The sequence below is a fragment of the Schistocerca piceifrons genome, chromosome 2, assembly GCF_021461385.2.
Source record: "Schistocerca piceifrons isolate TAMUIC-IGC-003096 chromosome 2, iqSchPice1.1, whole genome shotgun sequence".
NCBI classification, from domain to species: Eukaryota; Metazoa; Arthropoda; class Insecta; order Orthoptera; family Acrididae; genus Schistocerca; species Schistocerca piceifrons.
This window is the reverse complement of record NC_060139.1, coordinates 102574569-102594868: the sequence shown is the minus strand read 5'-3', so window position 1 is coordinate 102594868 and position 20300 is coordinate 102574569. Positions and strand designations below refer to the sequence as shown.

At 42.5% G+C, this 20300-nt stretch overlaps 1 protein-coding gene across 1 annotated transcript in view; it reads left to right on the top strand.

Annotated features, from left to right (window-relative positions):
- The window catches only part of LOC124775175 (sodium/hydrogen exchanger 9B2-like), a 168809-nt gene that overhangs the window by 126725 nt on the left and 21784 nt on the right, over positions 1-20300 (top strand). The window contains exons 10-11 of the mRNA XM_047250014.1: positions 6426-6590; positions 15857-16000. Of these exons, the coding sequence (XP_047105970.1) occupies positions 6426-6590; positions 15857-16000 (309 nt within the window). The remainder of the gene's footprint in view (positions 1-6425; positions 6591-15856; positions 16001-20300) is intronic.

Sequence of the window (20300 nt, the reverse complement as noted above, 5' to 3'; positions counted from 1 at the left end):
GTGTCCTACTGCAATACACGAGTGTAATGCATATACTGTAAATGTAATAATGAAATATTGGGCTCAGAATGAGCTGTGGAATTTTAACTTAGTTATTAGCACTGAGAATCGTTAAATTACTAGTGTACAAAGTTTAATACCGTATTCAAATAACATTTTGACCAACACTTTGTGTAAAGTTGTTAGAGAGATGGTAACTCAGTGTAAAATTAAAATAACTTCTCGTCTGTTTATAACATATCTCTTGTACAAACGAAATGCACATTTTACCACCATTCAGTCCTATCAATCTTAGTGCATCGAGAACAACTTTAACCCGACACGCAGAAATTCTTTAGAAGCCTACTGCAATTTTCCCTCTAGTTCCCTTTGCCCTTTATTCTCTGAAACTATTTCAGAAGTCAACAAGCGACGTGATATATTGAAGGAACTTATCACAGATTGTCCTTACACGTACCAACTTTGAACGGAAACCAGCGAGTACAGTTTATATCTTACGATACTTTGGTCTTAAGAAGATTTGTACGTCATCGGACATGCATTTAATTCCAAAATCAAATAACTCGTAAGATGTTGGTTCGCTGGTTGATTTGGGGGAGGGGACCAAAGAGCGAGGTCATCCGTACCATCGGGTTAGCGAAGGATAGGGAAGGAAGTCGACCATGCCATTTCAAAGGAACCATCCCAACATTTGGCTGAAGCGATTTAGGTAAATCACGGAAAAACTGAATCAGGATAGCCGGACGCGGGTTTGAAACGTACATTATTCTCCGAGATAGGTAATGTGCAGAAGCAGGAACTCATTTGGCTATATTAAGTACTCGAATATTTCGTGAGTTTTCTTTAACGTATTCCCTTAAATAGATTTGCCGTAGGGAAACTGATTCTTTATTTTGTCAGTTGGCTTCAGAAGTGTCGTATTGAAAATGTAATTTTATTGACTTCTCTTTTAATGACATACTACACCTACAAAAACATGATTGCTTTCTTTTTATATGAAGTCAAAGATTCTTGACAATGTTTAAATCATAAGACGTAGAGGGCAAGTTAACTTTAATAACACAGTGAAAATTTATTTCAACCTGTGAAATTGAAATTTCAACCTAATATACCGTTCTCCTATCAGCAGAAATTACTAAATATATTTTAAAAAATTAAGCATAAATGCTAAGCGCTTCTGTCACTCACCTGCTAATGAAAACTAAATAAACTTTTCCCGTCATTTTACATTCCTGTACATTTAAAACAACTTCTCAGTCTTAGTACAACTTTAAAATCTTATTAAGGTATGATTGAATGCTTCTGAAGAGGGCATCACACGTTATTCTCTTGACAGTTAAACAGGTTTCAATCAGCATCTCACTATCTATAGCCCTGTTTACAGCTGTTATCCAGGAGACGCTATTTCTTTAAGAGTTTCTATACAGTGACTGTGTACCACAGAGAGACGTTCTCATCATGAATTGTTCTATTAGGTTCATATTATCTAATGATTGTCAACTGTTCTTTTAATCTTGAGCCACAATTCCTGCACATTCTCCTGCATAGAGATAAACGTTTGGAGTTCATCTTTGTGATGTGACACAATTGCCTCTTTTTGAGATTTAATCTCAAAGTTACTACCTTTTCTTCTAAAGTCAAAGTTACTGAACACAGATCAAATTTACGATTGAAAACGATATTCTTGCCACTTTAGTTACAAGATGTCACACATTTTTGCATACGCAAAACTACTTCCAGTCACTGTTTCAAATAAAAAGGTCTGTTCAACGCAAGTCTCGACTTTGAACTATTGTCAAAAAGAATATCATCTTCTTTCCTGGCACTAGAAATCATTATTAACACTATAACCGACATGATGGTCAAGAGAGAATTCAGCTACTTTGTTGAATTAAAAAAAATATTTTTCAGTCTCAGTTGCACAATATTTTACATAATTTTACTTTGCAGATTATTATCACCATCCTCTACCATCTTTTCCCTTTCCCAATCGCACGCGCTCCACTCCCCCCCCCCCCCCCCCCCCCCTCACACACACACACACTTCCAGCCTTCACCCTCTCTCCCCTCCCTCCACCATTTACCTGTTTAAAACAGGCCACAACTGCAATCTACAGTGTTCTGATATGTAGTTCTGACACAGACACGACCGGCTGCTTACGCAACAACGTAAGTAACTTCAGGAGTTACGTACAACACTATTCTTCTCTTTGAAAATAGTAGAAAATAAATATTTTGCTTTGTTTTTACCTCCGACGATGATCCAGAAAGATCGAAATTTGTCACACCGAAAAAATGTGAAACTGAGTATGAAGAAATAAATCTTTTTTAAATTATCGTGAATCATAGCTACCAGCTCTTGCCAGCAATTTTTCGACATAAAAAAATTGTATTAAGGTTCTTTGCATGAGACTCTGCGCTTGCTTTAACTTCAGCGCGCTTATAAATGGTCGCTTCCGCCGTCGCCCAAGAGATGTCTCTGACAACGTTTACTCTTTGTAGACGGCGACGTTAAATAGTGAATGACGAAAACTTTATACTGTTTCATGTTTCATGTATAATGCGACAGTTGGAAGAGAAGTATTAATGAAGAAGTTTTATAAAAATATACACTATCGCTCTTTGGTTTTCGTTATAAATACGATTTCTATACCAACGATAATGCGAGCATGAGTTCATGAGGTTCTTTTTAATTTAGAACGTTATACCACGTTACAACTAATCTCTGACATATTTCGTAGTCTCTCCTCTATACTAACAAAATTTCCTTAACGGACTCTCTTTGAAAAATGTTCTCTAAACGGTTTATAGCTCCAGTAAAAAGTTCTACAATAGACCTATGTCATAGCTATATGCCTAGTGTGCGTCTGTCCGACGTCCTTCCTGAAAATAGGTACCAGTCACTTGGAAAGCTTCTTTACTCCAGACTGAAGTTAAAAGAGGAGCAAGTTCTTCCCATACGTATGTCATCAGTTCAGTCGCCTTTTCTATGTCTATTTAACGTTGAAGACTGAAAGGAGAAACGGCAGACCTCGGTAAAACAATTCTGGAAAACGAATTTGGTATTTTGACCTTCTCTTTGTCATCCTCCGCTTGGATGTCATTATGGTCATAGTGTGTTCAGATTGCTGATTTTAGTAAGACCAATACTTAATAGGATTTTATGTCAGATCGATATAACCGGTCAATTTCCATCCCTACAAGAAAACCGTGACTGATACTTTTGTAACTGGACGAAGTGCCATTCTTCTAGGGCTGATCGTCTGTGTAATTCAACTGGTAATCACAATATGCACCCTTACAGTCTTTTCATTTATGTGATCCTACCCATCACGTCATCTTCAGTGCACCACTGTGACTTACGTTGCACTCGAACATGTTGATCGGCTTCTCGTAGCCTACAATGTTAGCGAATATGTACATAAAGATCAGTTTATTACATTTTTAACACTACTGGCCATTAAAATTGCTACACCACGAAGATGACGTGCTACAGACGCGAAATTTAACCGACAGGAAGAAGATGCTGTGATATGCAAATGATTAGCTTTTCAGAGCATTCGCCAAGTTTGGTGCCAGTGGCGACACCTACAACGTGCTGACATGAGGAAAATTTCCAACCGATTTCTCATACACAGACAGCAGTTGACTGGCGTTGCCAAGTGAAACGTTGTTGTGATGCCTCGTGTAAGGAGGAGAAATGCGTACTATCACGTTTCCTACTGTGATAAACGGATTCTAGCTTATCGCGATTGCGGTTTATCGTATCGCGACATTGCTGCTCACGTTGGTCGAGATCCAATGACTGTTAGAAGAATATGGAATCGGTGGGTTCAGGGGGGTAATACGGAACGCCGTGCTGGATCCCAACGGCCTCGTATCACTAGCAGTCGAGATGACAGCCATCTTATCCGCATTGCTGTAAGGGATCGTGCAGCCACGTCTCGATCCCTGAGTCAACAGATAGGGACGTTTGCAAGACAACAACCATCTGCGTGAACAGTTCGACGACGTTTGCAGCAGCATGGAGTATCAGCTCGGAGACCGTGGCTGCGGTTACCCTTGACGCTGCATCACAGACAGGAGCGCCTGCGATGGTGTACTCAACGACAAAACGACAAACCAGTGCGCACGAATGGCAAAATGTCATTTTCTCGGATGAATCCAGGTTCTGTTTACAGCATCATGATGGTCGAATCCGTGTTTGGCGACATCACTGTGAACGCACATTGGAAGCGTGTATTCGTCATCGCCATACTGGCGTATCACCCGGCGTGATGGTGTGGAATGCCACTGGTTACGCGCCTCGGTCACCTCTTGTTCGCTCTGACGGCACTTTGAACAGTGGGCGTTACATTTCAGATGTGTTACGACCCGTGGCTCTACCCTTCATTCGATCCCTGCGAAACCCCACATTTCAGCAGGATAATGCACGACCGCATGTTGCAGGTTCTGTACGGGCCTTTCTGGATACAGAAAATGTTCGACTGCTGCCCTGGCCAGCACATTCTCCAGATCTCTCACCAACTGAAAACGTCTGGCCAATGGTGGACGAGCAACTGGCTCGTCACAATACGCCAATCACTATTCTTGATGAACTGTGGTATCGTGTTGAAGCTTCATCGACAGCTGTACCTGTACACGCCATACAAGCTCTGTTTGACACAATGCCCAGGCGTATCAAAGCCGTTATTACGGCCAGAGGTGGTTGTTCTGGGTACTGATTTCTCAGGATCTATTCACCCAAATTGCGTGAAAATATAATCACATGTCAGTTCTAGTATAATATATTTGTCCAATGAATACCTGTTTATCATCTGCATTTCTTCTTGGTGTAACAATTTTAATGGCCAGTAGTGTAGGTGTATCAATGAGAGGTGCTCCTGAGGTCCTTACGCAGCTACTTTCGCTGAACGGTCGTTGAGGAGACACTGTTGGTAGCCGTTTGGTTCATCTAGGCGGTCAGTTGCTCAACTGTTGCTCCTCTATTCACCCATACACATCTGCACAGCTGTTTTTCACCCCGTCATCTAAAGCGCGGGTTTTGGAAGCGTCACTTTACAGTGCATGGTATACTTTAAGCACGGCGGAACTGAAACAGTTTACATTCTGCCTGAACTTTAATTCCTTTTTCAATTTTTTTTCCTTTACCGCTTGCTCTATGTACAGATCAGGTACAGGCTACAACCCGATCCGACTCCTCTGTGAACCAGTGCTTCCCTTTCGTGCCCATCGAGTCTTATAAGTGCCGTCTGTTGAAGATGATTCAGAAGTATGTTGTTGTTGTTGTTGTTGTTGTGGTCTTCAGTCCTGAGACTGGTTTGGTGCAGCTCTCCATGCTACCCTATCCTGTGCAAGCTTCTTCATCTCCCAGCACCTATTACAACCTACATCATTCTGAATCTGCTTAGTGTATTCATCTCTTGGTCTCCCTCTACGATTTTTACCCTCCACGCTGCCCTCCAATACTAAATTGGTGATCCCTTGATGCCTCAGAAAATGTCCTACCAACCGATCCCTTCTTCTAGTCAAGTTGTGCCACAAACTCCTCTTTTCCCCAATTCTATTCAATAGCTCCCCATTAGTTATATAATCTACCCATCTAATCTTCAGCATTCTTCTGTAGCACCACATTTCGAAAGCTTCTATTCTCTACTTGTCTAAACTATTTATCGTCCAAGTTTCACTTCCATACATGGATACACTCCATAGAAATACTTTCAGAAACGACTTCCTAACACTTAAATCTATACTCGATGTTAACAAAGTTCTCTTCTTCAGAAACGCTTTCCTTGCCATTACCACTCTACATTTTATATCCACTCTACTTAGGTCATCATCAGATATTTTGCTCACCAAATAGCAAAACTTCTTTACTACTTTAAGTGTCTCATTTCCTAATATAATTCCCTCAGCATCACCTGACTTAATTCGACTACATTCCATTACCCTCGTTTTGCTTTTGTTGATGTTCATCTTATATCCTCCTTTCAAGACACTGTCCATTCCGTTCAGCTGCTCTTCCAAGTCCTTTGCTGTCTCTGAAAGAATTACAATGTCATCGGCGAACCTCAAAGTTTTTATTTCTTCTCCATGGATTTTAATACCTACTCCGAATTTTTCTTTTGTTTCCTTCACTGCTTGCTCAATATACGAAAGATCTCTCTCTCTCTCTGTGTGTCTCTCTCTCACTCTCTCATTATGTCATTCAGAAGTATAAGAGGTTGAAAATAAGTAAACTGTTTATGTATCTGTCATTTTAGGGTCGCTGCGACAGTAGAAAGGTGGAAGCACAGAGAAGTAATAATAAAAATGTCCAGCTGGAGAGTTCTAATGTTTTCTTTTCTTCTTTTTTTGCATGCCTCTCGGTGTAAGATACCCCTTACACACTGTGACGCAGCTGACTGTGTGTGTCCCCTATACAGCCGTTCGTGGTGCCGCTGCGCGTGCTGATGCTGCTGGGGGGCGGTTTGCTGGCCGTGTTCGGCAGCGAGGCCATCGGCTTCGACGGCGCCGGGCCTCTGGGCTGCGTCGCCGCCGCCTTCGTGTCCTGCGTCTCGTGGACCAGCCAGGGCGTCGACGTCGAAGACGTGAGTCGCCAGCTCAGCTTCACTATGTCGTGTCTCCACACGTCGAGACATCTATGCGCCGAACACTTGCACGAGAAGTTGGAGGGATCTCTCTGCGGTTGCACTCACCGCTATTTTATCGGATGCCGCATTTAGAAAATCTAAATGTTAAAGGGAGCGATGTATTACGGATAAACGATTCTGCAATTACGAAAGATCTCTCTCTCTGTCTCTCTCTCTCTCTCTCTCTCTCTCACACACACACACACACACACACACACACAGGTCCTCCCTGCATCGTCGCTAGAAACACTGCTTCCTTTATTTATATGTGTTTTAATATTGCAATTACAATGCTAGAAAACAGGTATATTTAGTCTCAGATTAATAAGTCACGGCTGCAAAACACTAACACGAATTCTTTACAGATGAATGGAAAAACTGGTAGAAGCCGACCTCGGGAAAGATCAGTTTGGATTCCGTAGAAATATTGGAACACGTGACTCAATACTGAGCCTACGACTTATTTTAGAAGCTAGATTAAGAAAAGGCAAACCTACGTTTCTAGCATTTGTAGACTTAGAGAAAGCTTTTGACAATGTTGACTGGAATACCCTCTTTCAAATTCTGAAGGTGGCAGGGGTAAAATACAGCCAGAGAAAGGCTATTTACAATTTGTACAGAAACCAGATGGCAGTTATAAGAGTCGAGGGACATGAAAGGGAAGCAGTGTTTGGCAAGGGAGTGAGACAGGGTTGTAGCCTGTCCCCGATACTATTCAATCTGTATATTGAGCAAGCAGTAAAGGAAACAGAAGAAACAATAGGAGTAAGAATTAAAATCCACGGAGAAGAAATAAAAAACTTTGAGGTTCGCCGATGACATTGTAATTCTGTCAGAGACAGCAAAGGACTTTGAAGAGCAGTTGAACGGAATGGACAGTGTCTTGAAAGGAGGATATAAGATGAACATCAACAAAAGCAAAACGAGGATAATGGAATGTAGTCGAATTAAGTCGGGTGATGCTGAGGGAATTAGATTGGGAAATGAGACACTTAAAGTAGTAAAGGAGTTTTGCTATTTGGGGAGCAAAATAACTGATGATGGTCGGAGTAGAGAGGATATAAATGTAGACGGCCAATGGCAAGGAAAGCGTTTCTGAAGAAGAGAAATTTGTTAACATCGAGTATAGATTTAAGTGTCAGGAAGTCGTTTCTGAAAGTATTTGTATGGAGTCTAGCCATGTATGGAAGTGAAACTTGGACGATAAATAGTTTGGACAAAAAGAGAATAGAAACTTTCGAAACGTGGTGCTACAGAAGAATGCTGAAGATTAGATGTGTAGATCACATAACTAATGAGGAGGTACTGAATAGGATTGGGGAGAAGAGGAGCTTGTAGCACAACTTGACTAGAAGAAGGGATCGGTTCGTAGGACATGTTCTGAGGCATCAAGGGATCACCAATTTAGTATTGGATGGCAGCGTGGAGGGTAAAAAACGTAGAGGGAGACCAAGAGATGAATACACTAAACAGATTCAGAAGGATGTAGGCTGCAGTACGTACTGGGAGATGAAGAAGCTTGCACAGGATAGAGCAGCATGGAGAGCTGCATCAAACCAGTTTCAGGACTGAAGACCACAACAACAACAACAACAACAACGTTTCCGAAAGGCGTTGGGCACTACAGCATTGTTCACTATTAACCCCTATGTCATACTTCAGTGAGTCCGATAGTGGAGACAAATACGCACCAAATGTAAACATCATGAGTCACACTCGGGGGAGCGAAAGTCAAGCCATACTTTTTTATGTGTCCGGTACGGCTGTATTTAGTACGTACATTATCCAAAAAACAATAGCAGGTCATAGAAAGGAAACATATGCTTATTACTGAATAAATGTAGCGGAGGTAATGTTAAAAAATGTCCAACTGATGGCTACGAAAAGTGTGGAAAACCACTACGTGAAACACCTCTACGACTGCAAGCGCAATATTGGGCCCATTTTCCAAAACGTATTGATCCGACTAGTAAGGGAAAAAAAAAGAACAAGAATGTTCTAAGTTTACGTAGAACACGAAGTACGAAGCGAAACGATGACGTGGGAATACATGCAGTGTATAGTGGCGTTACATCTACCACAATGCCTTCGAAACTACCATGGCCTGCAGGACGATTACTTTTTAGAGCTGTAGTTTAGAGCTGTAGGTGTTTTCCTATTAGAAATTCGTTCAGGCCGAGTATTTCTTCTTTTAATTATATTTCTTGTTGACGATGTCTACGTCTAGGCATCGTGTTATTACATTCCTTTTGAGGAAGTCAGGCTTGAACTTCCACGAAGATTATAATTTCTGTTTAAGTACTCCTGCTGCGTAAAAAATTATATTTATATCTTGAAATATCATTTGATATATATATATATATATATATATATATATATATATATATATATATATATATATAGGAACATGAATTAAATTAGTGTTAATGTCTACAAGAGTAGAAAGACCCCTCAACATGCCTCTGGAAGGAAGGACAGGGAAGGCCTGCGCAAATGGGGATTGAACCTTGTACATTAATGCACTTTTAAATTATTGTTTATTAATTTTGCAAAAATTTTCTTTACATCAGTGAGCACTTGAGAGCAAAATTACATAACCTTAAGGGTACAAGCTTTAAATAAAATCGGACCACTCTTAAAAGTTTTTAGTAGCGCGTAAAATAATGCACGCAAATTCAGTGTAACACCCAGCTGAACCTTAACAGGGCACATCCAGTGACATTTAAAATAATTTTTGAGATTTTTCAAGAAAAGAGATCCACAACAACTGTAATAAGAAATCTGAGGGCGAAGCTTTAGCGTGTACAACAACTGTAATAAGAAATTTGAAGGTGAAATTTTTACAAAATGTTCCGAGCCACGTTTTGGCATTGCAAACGATTCGCAACAGGCGGTAGAACCCGTGACACTCCACAAGAAAGCAGTCCAAATTAACTAGTTCCAAAACATGCACAAGACTCTTATTACAAAGAAAATAAAATTAACCCCCACAATATGGTGTTCCAACAGATAGCTGAATCTCACAGTGTGGGTTTAGATGTAGGGGTTAGCTGCACCCCTTTCTTCAACGCCACTCTGTTTTAGGATATAAAAAAGGACAAGTAAAAAAAATCCTGGAATCAGGTGATATAGCAGAGAGATACACTAAGTTAATATAATTTTTCTTCATTTGCAAGAAGCAGAACTTTTTTTGGTTGCAAGACCCGCACTACCGGTCTTAAATAGACATTCCATTAACACTAAAAGAGCCCAGGCTGGGACAACTCCATAAGGCTGGCTGAAAGAACAACGATGGAGCGTTAAAAATCAATCCAAGCTTTACACTGTTCACAACGGCAAAATTTACCGAATGTCATATTGTATTTCCTTATCCACTTGTCTCACCAAGGACCAACGCAACAAACAGGAAACATCTAATTAGAAGGAAGTTTCACCATGGGAGGCTGGACCTTGTCAAACAAATCAAATAGTTTAAATAGCAAGCTGATAATTTACTGGTTCGGCTTCTCTCAGAGGTCCGTCCAGTTAACGAGCATTCACCAAGTTGGTGCACCTTGCAAGACACTGGGTAGTATAACGTGTCGTAATTGCAGTTACAACAGCGCTGCTGCACTGCTAAATGTAAACAAGAACTTCAAGCTCGTCACCGGATATTAAAGGAGAGACGTAAACACGCAGCTGGTGGTCCCGTGGCGGCACATAGAGTAGCACTCTGGCACAGACGGCTGTTTGCATCTTCAGTTCTTAGGCCGCGGTGGAGAAAGCCCCTCTTCCCGCTATACCACGAACTACGGCGGTACGTGGCCGACACGCCCGTCGTCGTGAGCACAGCCGCCAAAATCGGACATCCAGTGCTCCGCACGCCTCTCGAGCCTTCTAGCTAAGAACCAACTGTCTCCTCAGCGGACTATGTAAGAGAGAGAGCCAGGTCGCCAGAGACCTCTTAGAAGTCGCCCGTAGACGCCCTCTAAGCAAAGATAAGCTCACACGAAAGCTGGCGCTGAAGTCTGGAACCGCAAGACCGCTACGGTCGCAGGTTCGAATCCTGCCTCGGGCATGGATGTTTGTGACGTCCTTAGGTTAGTTAGGTTTAACTAGTTCTAAGTTCTAGGGGACTAATGATCTCAGCAGTTGAGTCCCATAGTGCTCAGAGCCATTTGAACCATTTTTGAACAAAAGCTGGCGCGGTAGGTTGATTCGCGACACAGCTCAAACAGTATCACGTGAAACAAATATACGAGCATCTACATAACAGGTCCACGTATAAACGAGTATCTACATAAGAGATCCGCATGTCGGCTTGTATTTCGATTGTCTCGGGCATCTCTATGATTTGTTTCGGAAGCGTCGTCTCTAATCGGTTAGGCTGGGATTTCGTCGAATGGTACGGTGGGGAGTTCATCTTTTATCGGCGAAACCTGTCGTACGACTGACGAACAAGAGCATTCGTTCGCTACGGGACTCGTCATATGACGAACCGATGAAAGCATGTCCTCACAGGGAACGAAACAATTTTTTAAAGAGCTTCACTATTTTCAACATAGAATTATAAAATGTAATACAACCAAATAAGTTTCAATTCCTTCCGCTTCTATCTTATCATTTCGTGCTATGTGTTTTGGGTGAATATACAGGGTAATTTCACGAGATGGGGACAAACTACAGGAAACGATCCGTGACAAGAGAAGGAGCAGAGTAGGTCAGATGGACATATGGCCGGAAATGCGTCCCACGGGACGTACATCCATCGAAGTTGGAGATAAAACACCTTTGACAGTGAATACCCCCGCGCAGGTACAGACAGCTAAATGGAAGGGGCCTGCTGTCACGCTAGCTGCACACATTTCACAGAGCAATATCCATAAAACAGAAGCACTAACGGCAACTCATGCGTACAATAATAATCGTTTATTAAAAGGAATGTACATCAGTATCATAATATATTCAACTTTGCTTTGTGGGAAGACGTGGCACTGATTAACTTAATCTAACATAGCACAGTGTATGATTTCGAACTACTGTAGCTGAAATTGGCGAAAAGCCAGACCCCAGTGGTCCTTACATGTGGACAGCCAGATGGAAATATGCAGGCAGCAGCACGCTTGTACGGGGAGAAGTATCCCTGCAGGCAGCATCCGCACCACAAATTATTTGTAACAGTGTTTTGCCGTTTGCTTGAGACAGGCTCGTTTATGGGATTGGTTGCAACTCGACCACGATATTATTGCACTTGGGTTCTTGTGGCAGTTATTGGTAACATGCAGTGATGTTGTAAAAAACAAGTACAATGGTAACTAAGGAAAACACACCGCACTGTGAATGTTTTCAGGAAAATGGTGCATGTGCTATCAAATGGTTCAAAGTATCATGGTGAAATATCACGATAAAAGTTAGCGATAAACCGACAGAAGCATCGTCACTCCCAGGCCCAACAATACTGTGGTCGACTAATAACAAAGATATGCAGGTGCGCCAGATGCTTACACAGCCCTTGGAGGAACAAGTATTGAGCACTGTGGAATATGTCCACTGTATCAGAGCTAGGCAGATGGTACACCAGCACGGGGTCAGCCAGTGGACTGTGTGGAACATTCTCCCCAATTCCCACTATTCGTATTGCTTACAGCACGTGAGGATCTTGTTGCCTCCACAGCGACTGTTTTTATTTCGTCGTTCAGGCCACCACGGTGCTGCAATTTCTGTCATGCATCCTGTTCATAGATGAAGTTGCCTTTAGTAAGGGCGGAATCGTCAGCCATCACAACAGCCAACTGTGGGCTACGGATAATCTGCGTTATAGATGGTAGATAATCATCAGTACCGCTTCAGCTTGACTGTTAGGACGGGGATGTATCCTCGGGGATTACTGGTGGCTGCCTTGTAGGATCAGTCATCCTTTCACAACGCCGCACAGGCGAAGAATATCTGCACTTCCTGTGAGTGATCCTGCCTCCCCTGCTTTGATGGTGTGAGTGACGTGGCTATTACGTGATAGTACCCCACTACAGCTGACTTCTGCAGGCTTCTCGACAACATCTAGCCGGCCGGAGTGGCTGAGCGGTTCTAGGCGCTACAGTCTGGAACGATTCGACCGCTAATGTCGCAGGTTCGAATCCTGCCTCGGGCATGGATGTGTGCGATGTCTTAAGGTTAGTTAGGTTTAAATATTTCTAAGTTCTAGGGGATTGATGACCTTAGAAGTTAAGTCCCATAGTGCTCAGAGCCATTTGAACCATTTGAACAACATCTATCCCTGCTGATGGATCGGACGAGGTGGTTCAGCTGCATGGCCCAGCTGTCGGATCTCAACCATTTACAGTATATTTCTGCCTGTGGGGCACCAGAAAGAACATGTGGGTGCTAAGCCCACTCCAAACGTGCATACACTGGAACAACAACGCATTCACACTGCCTGTAACGACTCTGGGTAACAGACAGTACTTCTGAATATGTGTGCCAATCGCTGGTGAGTCTTGTTCGTGCCTACTTTTTTTCCACAGAAAGGGTTTATTGAACATCAATACAAAAAACTATCAGTCTTACAATGTGAGAATTTTGCATCACTACAAACAGCACACAAAATACATATTCGAACAGGTGTCTGTGAAACATTGTTTTACACTTACAGAAAACGAAAATGATTAAAAAATCATTAAACGCAGTCTTTCACATACGTAACACCTCCTTGATGGGAAGTTGAAAAGAGAAGTGTTAAAGTTCTTGGACGGAAGAACACTGACCATACAAAAATAATTAATCAATCAAAACAAAACTTAGTTTGTACACCAGCAATGGATTATTCACTGTTCCATCTTCTCTCCTCCCTGCTGTTGCTGGGTGGTAACTGCTGCACAGCTTGTATACTTGCTCCACTGGAGGGAGAGCCTTCTTTGGTGACTTGATTGTGAGGACACCGTCCAATGACAGTTGCGTCTGCACCTGTTCAGTCACTACGTCCTTCGGCAGCAGTTAGCGATACTGCATGTGGCGCGATATGTAACCGTGCTCACCTTGACGCTCTCCACGTTTTGCCTCTATCACCACACTGTCGCCCACCACTTTTACCGTCAATTCCTCCGGTTTGAACTGCTGGACGTCTGGATTAACTTGAGCCCTTCTTTGTTGTTCTGGATGGTAGATATGCCAGAGTTAGGAGCCACCAAATGACGCCATGGTCTGTAGTAACAAGACGGAGCAGGAACGACAGACAGACGAGGGAAAAGCGAGTCGTCATGTGTCAGCCCCCAGCCGGAAAGCTGATCGGATAATGACATCTGGCGGTCGACATCGTCCAGCAAGTGTGGGGGATCATCTGTGTCAAACCTTCTTCACCAATTTTTTTTCTCACTGTATCCTAATGAAGAATTCCTTTGCTTGTAGTAAACTTTTCCATTTCCATCGTTGAAAAACACGATAAATTAATCACTTTTATACAGATGGCAACACATGGATCTTATGAAATAGCCTATTAGAAAGGTCGTCTTCGAACATCTTGTCTAACGATGTTCTTATCATAGCATGTCGTGCGCTGCATTGTACTGTACTGGCATGGTGAGCTAATGAATACCATGCAGCATAGATACCATGGATTTCCGGCCAACCGTCCATACGACCGTTTTTTCTTCTTATCCTCTCGGTGATCTTTTTCTGCATTTTTGTCCCCATTAAGTAAAATCATGATTCACAAACACACTTTTACGGTTCAAAATGGTTCAAATGGCTCTGAGCACTATGGGACTTAACTTCTGAGGTAATCAGTCCCCTAGAACTTAGAACTACTTAAACCTAACTAACCTAAGGACATCACACACACCTATGCCCGAGGCAGGATTCGTACCTGCGACCGTAGCAGTCGCGCTGTTCCAGACTGTAGCGCTTAGAGCCGCTCGCCCACCCCGGCCGGCACACTTTTATGGAAATGGTCAGTCACAGTCATATTTCTGATTGCTACAATAGCTCGTGGATATCGCAATGACATAGAAACAAAATAAAACTGATTGTCAATAATAATACAGAAAAAAGTAACACAACAATCAATCACATACAATGGAAAAGCAGTTAAGCTGTTAAGCATACCTGTAACGTAGATTTAGTAACGTATACTGTCCGCTGTTACGTTAAACTACTTTCATAGTTCATGCGCGGTTTGTTGGTTTGGAAGGGAACCAAACAGTGAGGTCAGCGGTCCCACCGGATTAGCGAAGGATGGGGAAGGAAATCGGCAGTGCCCTTTCAAAGGAATCATCCCGGCATTTGCCTGAAGTGATTTAGGGAAATCACGGAAAACCGAAATCACGATGGCCGGACGCGGGTTTGAACCACCGCCCTTCCGAATGAGAGTCCAGTGTGTTAGCCACTGTACCACCTCGGTCGATAATGTGCGGTGATTTGTAAGTTAATACATAGATGACAACAGAAATACGTTTTTTTCCACAGTCTAAATCGAAAACAAGGATGGGAAATGTGTACTATCATTCCGTCACGTCTAGACCGCCGTCTTTCGACCATTCGCTGACACAGTACAGTATTTCCGTTTATAGTGGAGCCCGTTCATGCGGATGATGGCGTACCACTTACGGCCATATTGTGCAGCTATCGCTAGCGATAAATTGCTAACCTACATACGATGATGTGAAATATCTTCGCAGATATGTTATTAGAGAGCCAGAGCGCAATGCTGGACAACGAATGTTCAACGGAAAAGAAAGTTAATATGATGTGCCCCAGGAACCGTAATACAATATCTACACTATAGAACTAAAGAAACTGGTACACCCACCTAATATCGTATAGGGCCCCCTCGAGCACGCAGAAGTGCTGCAACAGGACGTGGCATGGACTCGACTAATGTCTGAAGTAGTGTTGGACGGAACTGACACCATGAATCCTATAGGGCTGTCCGTAGAGCACGCGGTGGTGGAGATCTCTGCTGAACAGCACGTTGCTGTAACACCACGTTCAAACTCGCTTAAATCTTGATAACCTGCTATAGGAGCAGCGGTAACCGATCTAACAGCTGCGCTAGATACTTGTTGTCTTATATAGGCGTTACCGACCGCATTGCCGTATTCTGCCTGTTTACATATCTCTGTATATGAATACGCATGCCTATACTAGTTTCTTTGGTGCATCAGTGTATAAGTAGTGTTCTTGTAAATCACTGAGTTTTGAATCAAATGAGTGTTTTACAACCAATAATTAAGTACATTGTTTTTATGTTTCAGAACCCTGTTGCCACAGCGTTTGAGATATTTTGGATGATTTTTGAACCGATCCTATTCGGCATAACAGGCACACAGATAAAGTTCAGTGAACTGGAGGGAGACGTTGTGTCACTGTGCATTGCTTGCCTCATAACTGCTTTCGTGGTAAGTGTGAATTACCTACTATCTGGCTAAACAGCAGGGTAAATGTTAAAAGCTTGTCTACATTATGTTGCACATGGATATACAGGGTGACTCAATGCTCTAATTCACGGAATAATGTAGGCAGAGAGATAATAGTTGACACACATGCCTGAAATGACGTGGCGTTTCATTGAAGTCAAAAACCAGTGTAAAAACTGGTCAACAGTGGGCCTTGACAGTAACACGTCAATGACGCCAAATGATAATCATGTATAAAACGAGATGTAGTGAGAGAGGGAGTCGAATCATCCCTAGCCCGGCTGATAAACACCTGCTGGAAAGTACGATGGGGGATGGCGCTCCACACCATATTGCTACATGTGTGAAAGATCTCTTGTGCACGTCTTTTGGTGAGGATCTCGTTCTGAGCCGACAGGCCATCATGCTTGATTTCCCAGGTCCCAAGACCTCAGTCCGTACGATTATTGGTTGTGAGGTTGTCTGATATCACAAGTTTACCGCGATCGTTAGATGCTAAAAAAACAACGTCCGACCACAGTATGATGTACAGTGGTGTCCACAACCTTGTCCGTCGACCACGGGTATCTTTAATGGATGATGGTATATATGTTGAATATCTGTTACAAAGAACGTCGCCTTTGCTAAAAATCAATTGTTATGCTTTTGCGTCATATGAAGCGCCATATACTGATGATATACTGCACTTTTTCCGTTTCACTAAAAACCAATTCATTTCAAGCATGTATGTCAACTTTTATCTCTCTAACTACATTATTCCGTGAAGTGCCGAGTTTTCAAATATAAACGGACTTTTGGGTCACCCTGCACGTCTCCCGTTTGAAAAGATCAGTGCCTGGTTTTACTCCTGAAGCGTAAGCGACGTCAGCGCACTAACTGTGGTGACAGCTTGAACTAACAACTGTAAACAACTGGTGTGCATTCGACCCGTCAGTTCTGTGCAGGCAGTGATAAGTAGCGGACGTGCGGTTGTAGTGTGTCAACGTTGCAGTGTCATAAATGGAAATGGAACAACATATGTAAATCAAGTGTTCAAAATATTCTCCAGAATGTTTTGAGAAAGAGAAATGTGTGTACAAAGTTTGTCCAATACATCTTGACTCCCGAATAATGCCGCATGGACGCCTGCTGCCACTTGTTTGAAGTGCAAAACCCAGACACGTCTTTTTTGGAAGCGATCTTCACGGGTGATGAGACTTGGTGTTATCACCAGGAACCTACCACAAAATTACAAGGCGCAAAAATTCGTATTAAGGTTCAACGCGTTGCTGACATATTCATCATTGAAGCCAATGTGAGACGTGAGTTGAATGGAGCCTCCAAAGAAGGAATTTTCTGACAGTTCCACATAGTTGCATGAACGTTTTCAAAAATGGTTCAAATGGCTCTGAGCACTATGGGACTCAACTGCTGTGGTCATCAGTCCCCTAGAACTTAGAACTACTTAAACTTAACTAACCTAAGGACATCACACACACCCATGCCCGAGGCAGGATTCGAACCTGCGACCGTAGCAGCAGCGCGGCTCCGGACTGGAGCGCCTAGAACCGCACGGCCACCGCAGCCGGCTGAACGTTTTGTACGTCGTATTCAAGTGAGGGGAGACTATGTACGGGGTGTTTCAAATTCATGTTACACGCTTCTAGAGGTTGTAGAGGGGACTTAGCAAATCAAGTTTTACATAGGAACCCAGGTCCGGAAATGTTATCCAACGGCGCTACAGAGCATCAAAGATATAGGCCCCGACTCCTGTAAATTATGTACATGCATGGCGAGCTCGTGATTATGTTCAAAACAAGGATGATGGACAAGGATAAATGTACCTATTTGTCCCTGTATCGGAAACGAACGAGTAGAAAGTTATAAGTGTATATCGTTCTGATATGTTTGACAGTGGAATGCATGTACAGGAACTGTTGTTGCTAAGATTTTAGGCTAGTGAAGTTTCAGTAGTGGTGGTATGGAGCAAAACAAGAAAAAAGTCTAGTAAACTTAGGCTCCAAAATGCGTACCTTAAGAGCTATGAATACTTGTTCAGTAGAGAAGAAGTGGTTCACACTAGCGAAGATAAACATGTGCTCTTAGCTCCTCAGTTATGCATTTTATAGCCCATGTTATTTAGGCATTTTTTTTTTTGTCTTGGTCCATCTTCGTCGTCTTCGACCTCTCAAACTTCCACACCCTACATTTTTAGCAACAAGAGTACCTGTACATGTGTTTCAATGCCAGAGGTATCAGAATGATTTCCGCTTGTAACTTTCCACTCGTTTGTTTCAGAACCAGAGACCCTTACCTAAAAATTATACACTGATCCATCTCCATCATTTTTGAAAGTTTGTAACATCATCAGGGACTCACCCAATATATACATACATTTACATGCACCGACACCTATAGCTTTGACGCTCTCTAGCGTCGTTGGATGACGTTTCTGGACATGGGTTCCCAGGTAAAATCTGATCTACTACGTCCCCTGAAAACCTCTAGAAGTGTGTAACACGTGTAGAACACTTGAATCAGTAAAACCACCGTATTAACTTCTCTCTATTTTTTGTTAATGAAGCCTCGAAACTTCTTGGGATGGGTATCTTAGCAATGTACGAACAAAATTACCTTTTCAACTTATCCGAGAGTTTTATTCGAGCGAAAAGTGAAGTCAAACGTGGAATTTCAATGAAGTGATGAAAACGCAGCGGAATAGAGCAGATTGAACGCTTGACAAAGGCATCATGTGCACATGTTATATAATTTTCGGTGCATTCTTACTGCAGTAGTCCAAATCAAATGCCACTGTGATCACTTTATCCAGATCTTTGCCACAAGCCGTTCCATTCAACTGTGCTTTAATCACTTCCTTGAAATTTAAGGAGTGACATCATTCCACTGGTCCGTGTAAATAAAGAACGAAATAAATTCGCTGAATGAGAATAACTTTGCATCAGCTGCAGTGGGTACAGGTGTTACACCCGTTGCTGAGATATGAAAATTGGTGTCGGACCAGGACTGGAACCCGGATTTACCGCGTATGGCGAGCGATCGGCTTACTGTTTTTCAATCTCATTTTGTTCTTAATTGATCGTGGTATTTGTTCGGAGCGGACGTCTTATGACACTTGTTCAAGTTCATCCTTGATACATTAACTCAGTTTTTTTTTATTACAGAGGGCAGCTCACCCTCTGACCGAACACGATGAGCTACCGTGCCGGCGTGTTAGGCTATCTGTGCATGCCTCCTGGACCGACCCAAACGTCCATAATCACACTGTCTACAGCCCTATAAATACAACCCAGTGAAATGATGTCGCCCCCCCAAATTTATGCTGGTGGTGGTAAGTTCCTATGAGACCAAACTGCTGAGGTCGTCAGTCCGTAGCCTTACACAGTACTTAATGTAAGCTGGCCGCTGTGGCCGAGTGGTTCTAGGCGCTTCAGTCCGGAACCACGCGGTTGCTGCGGACGCAGGTTCGAATGGTGCCTCGGGCATTGATATGTGTGATGTCCTTAGGTTAGTTAGGTTTAAGTAGTTCTAAGTCTAGGGGACTGATGACCTCAGATGTTAAGTCCCATAGTGCTCAGAGCCATTTGAACATTTGAACTTAATCTAATTTAAATATCTTCAACATTTCGCGGCCATGTCAGCAACTGTATAAATATTAATTTTAATTTTAATAATCAACAGCCTCAGTTGCACCGTTTACCTAGAATTTACCTAGGTTTCAGTCGGGATAACGCAACCTTCTTCAGAATAACAGTAACTACCGTTTGTCGATAGTGGACATCGTCCAAGAAAGCACTCGTGGCTGCCGCATCGCGGTCGCGAAGTGGGGCCGAGGCAGTTACAGATAAGTTTTATGGTCTGACGATAATTTATGGATTTGTCGTTTTAGCTTGACGATGTCCACTATGGACAAACGGTAGTTACTGTTATTTTGAAGAAGGTTGGGTTGTCCCGACTGAAACCTAGGTGAATTCTACGTAAACGGTACAACTGAGGCTGTTGATTATTAAAATTAAAATTAATCTAATTTAAACCAATTTACGCTAAAGACAACACACACACACCCATGCCGGAGGGACCTCTGGCAATTATTCATGATTATATATCTTTGTACTGGATGTCAATGACGATTTATATTCGTGTTTGAGCTGGATGTCACATTATTAAGGTAAAAAATACAGTATTTGGTTTGCAACACAATCTTTCCTTTGCTAACCACATGCCTATTAGTAGGTAGTGGCTTTAGTAGTTAGTATCTTTTATTTAGCTAGCAGTACTGACGCTC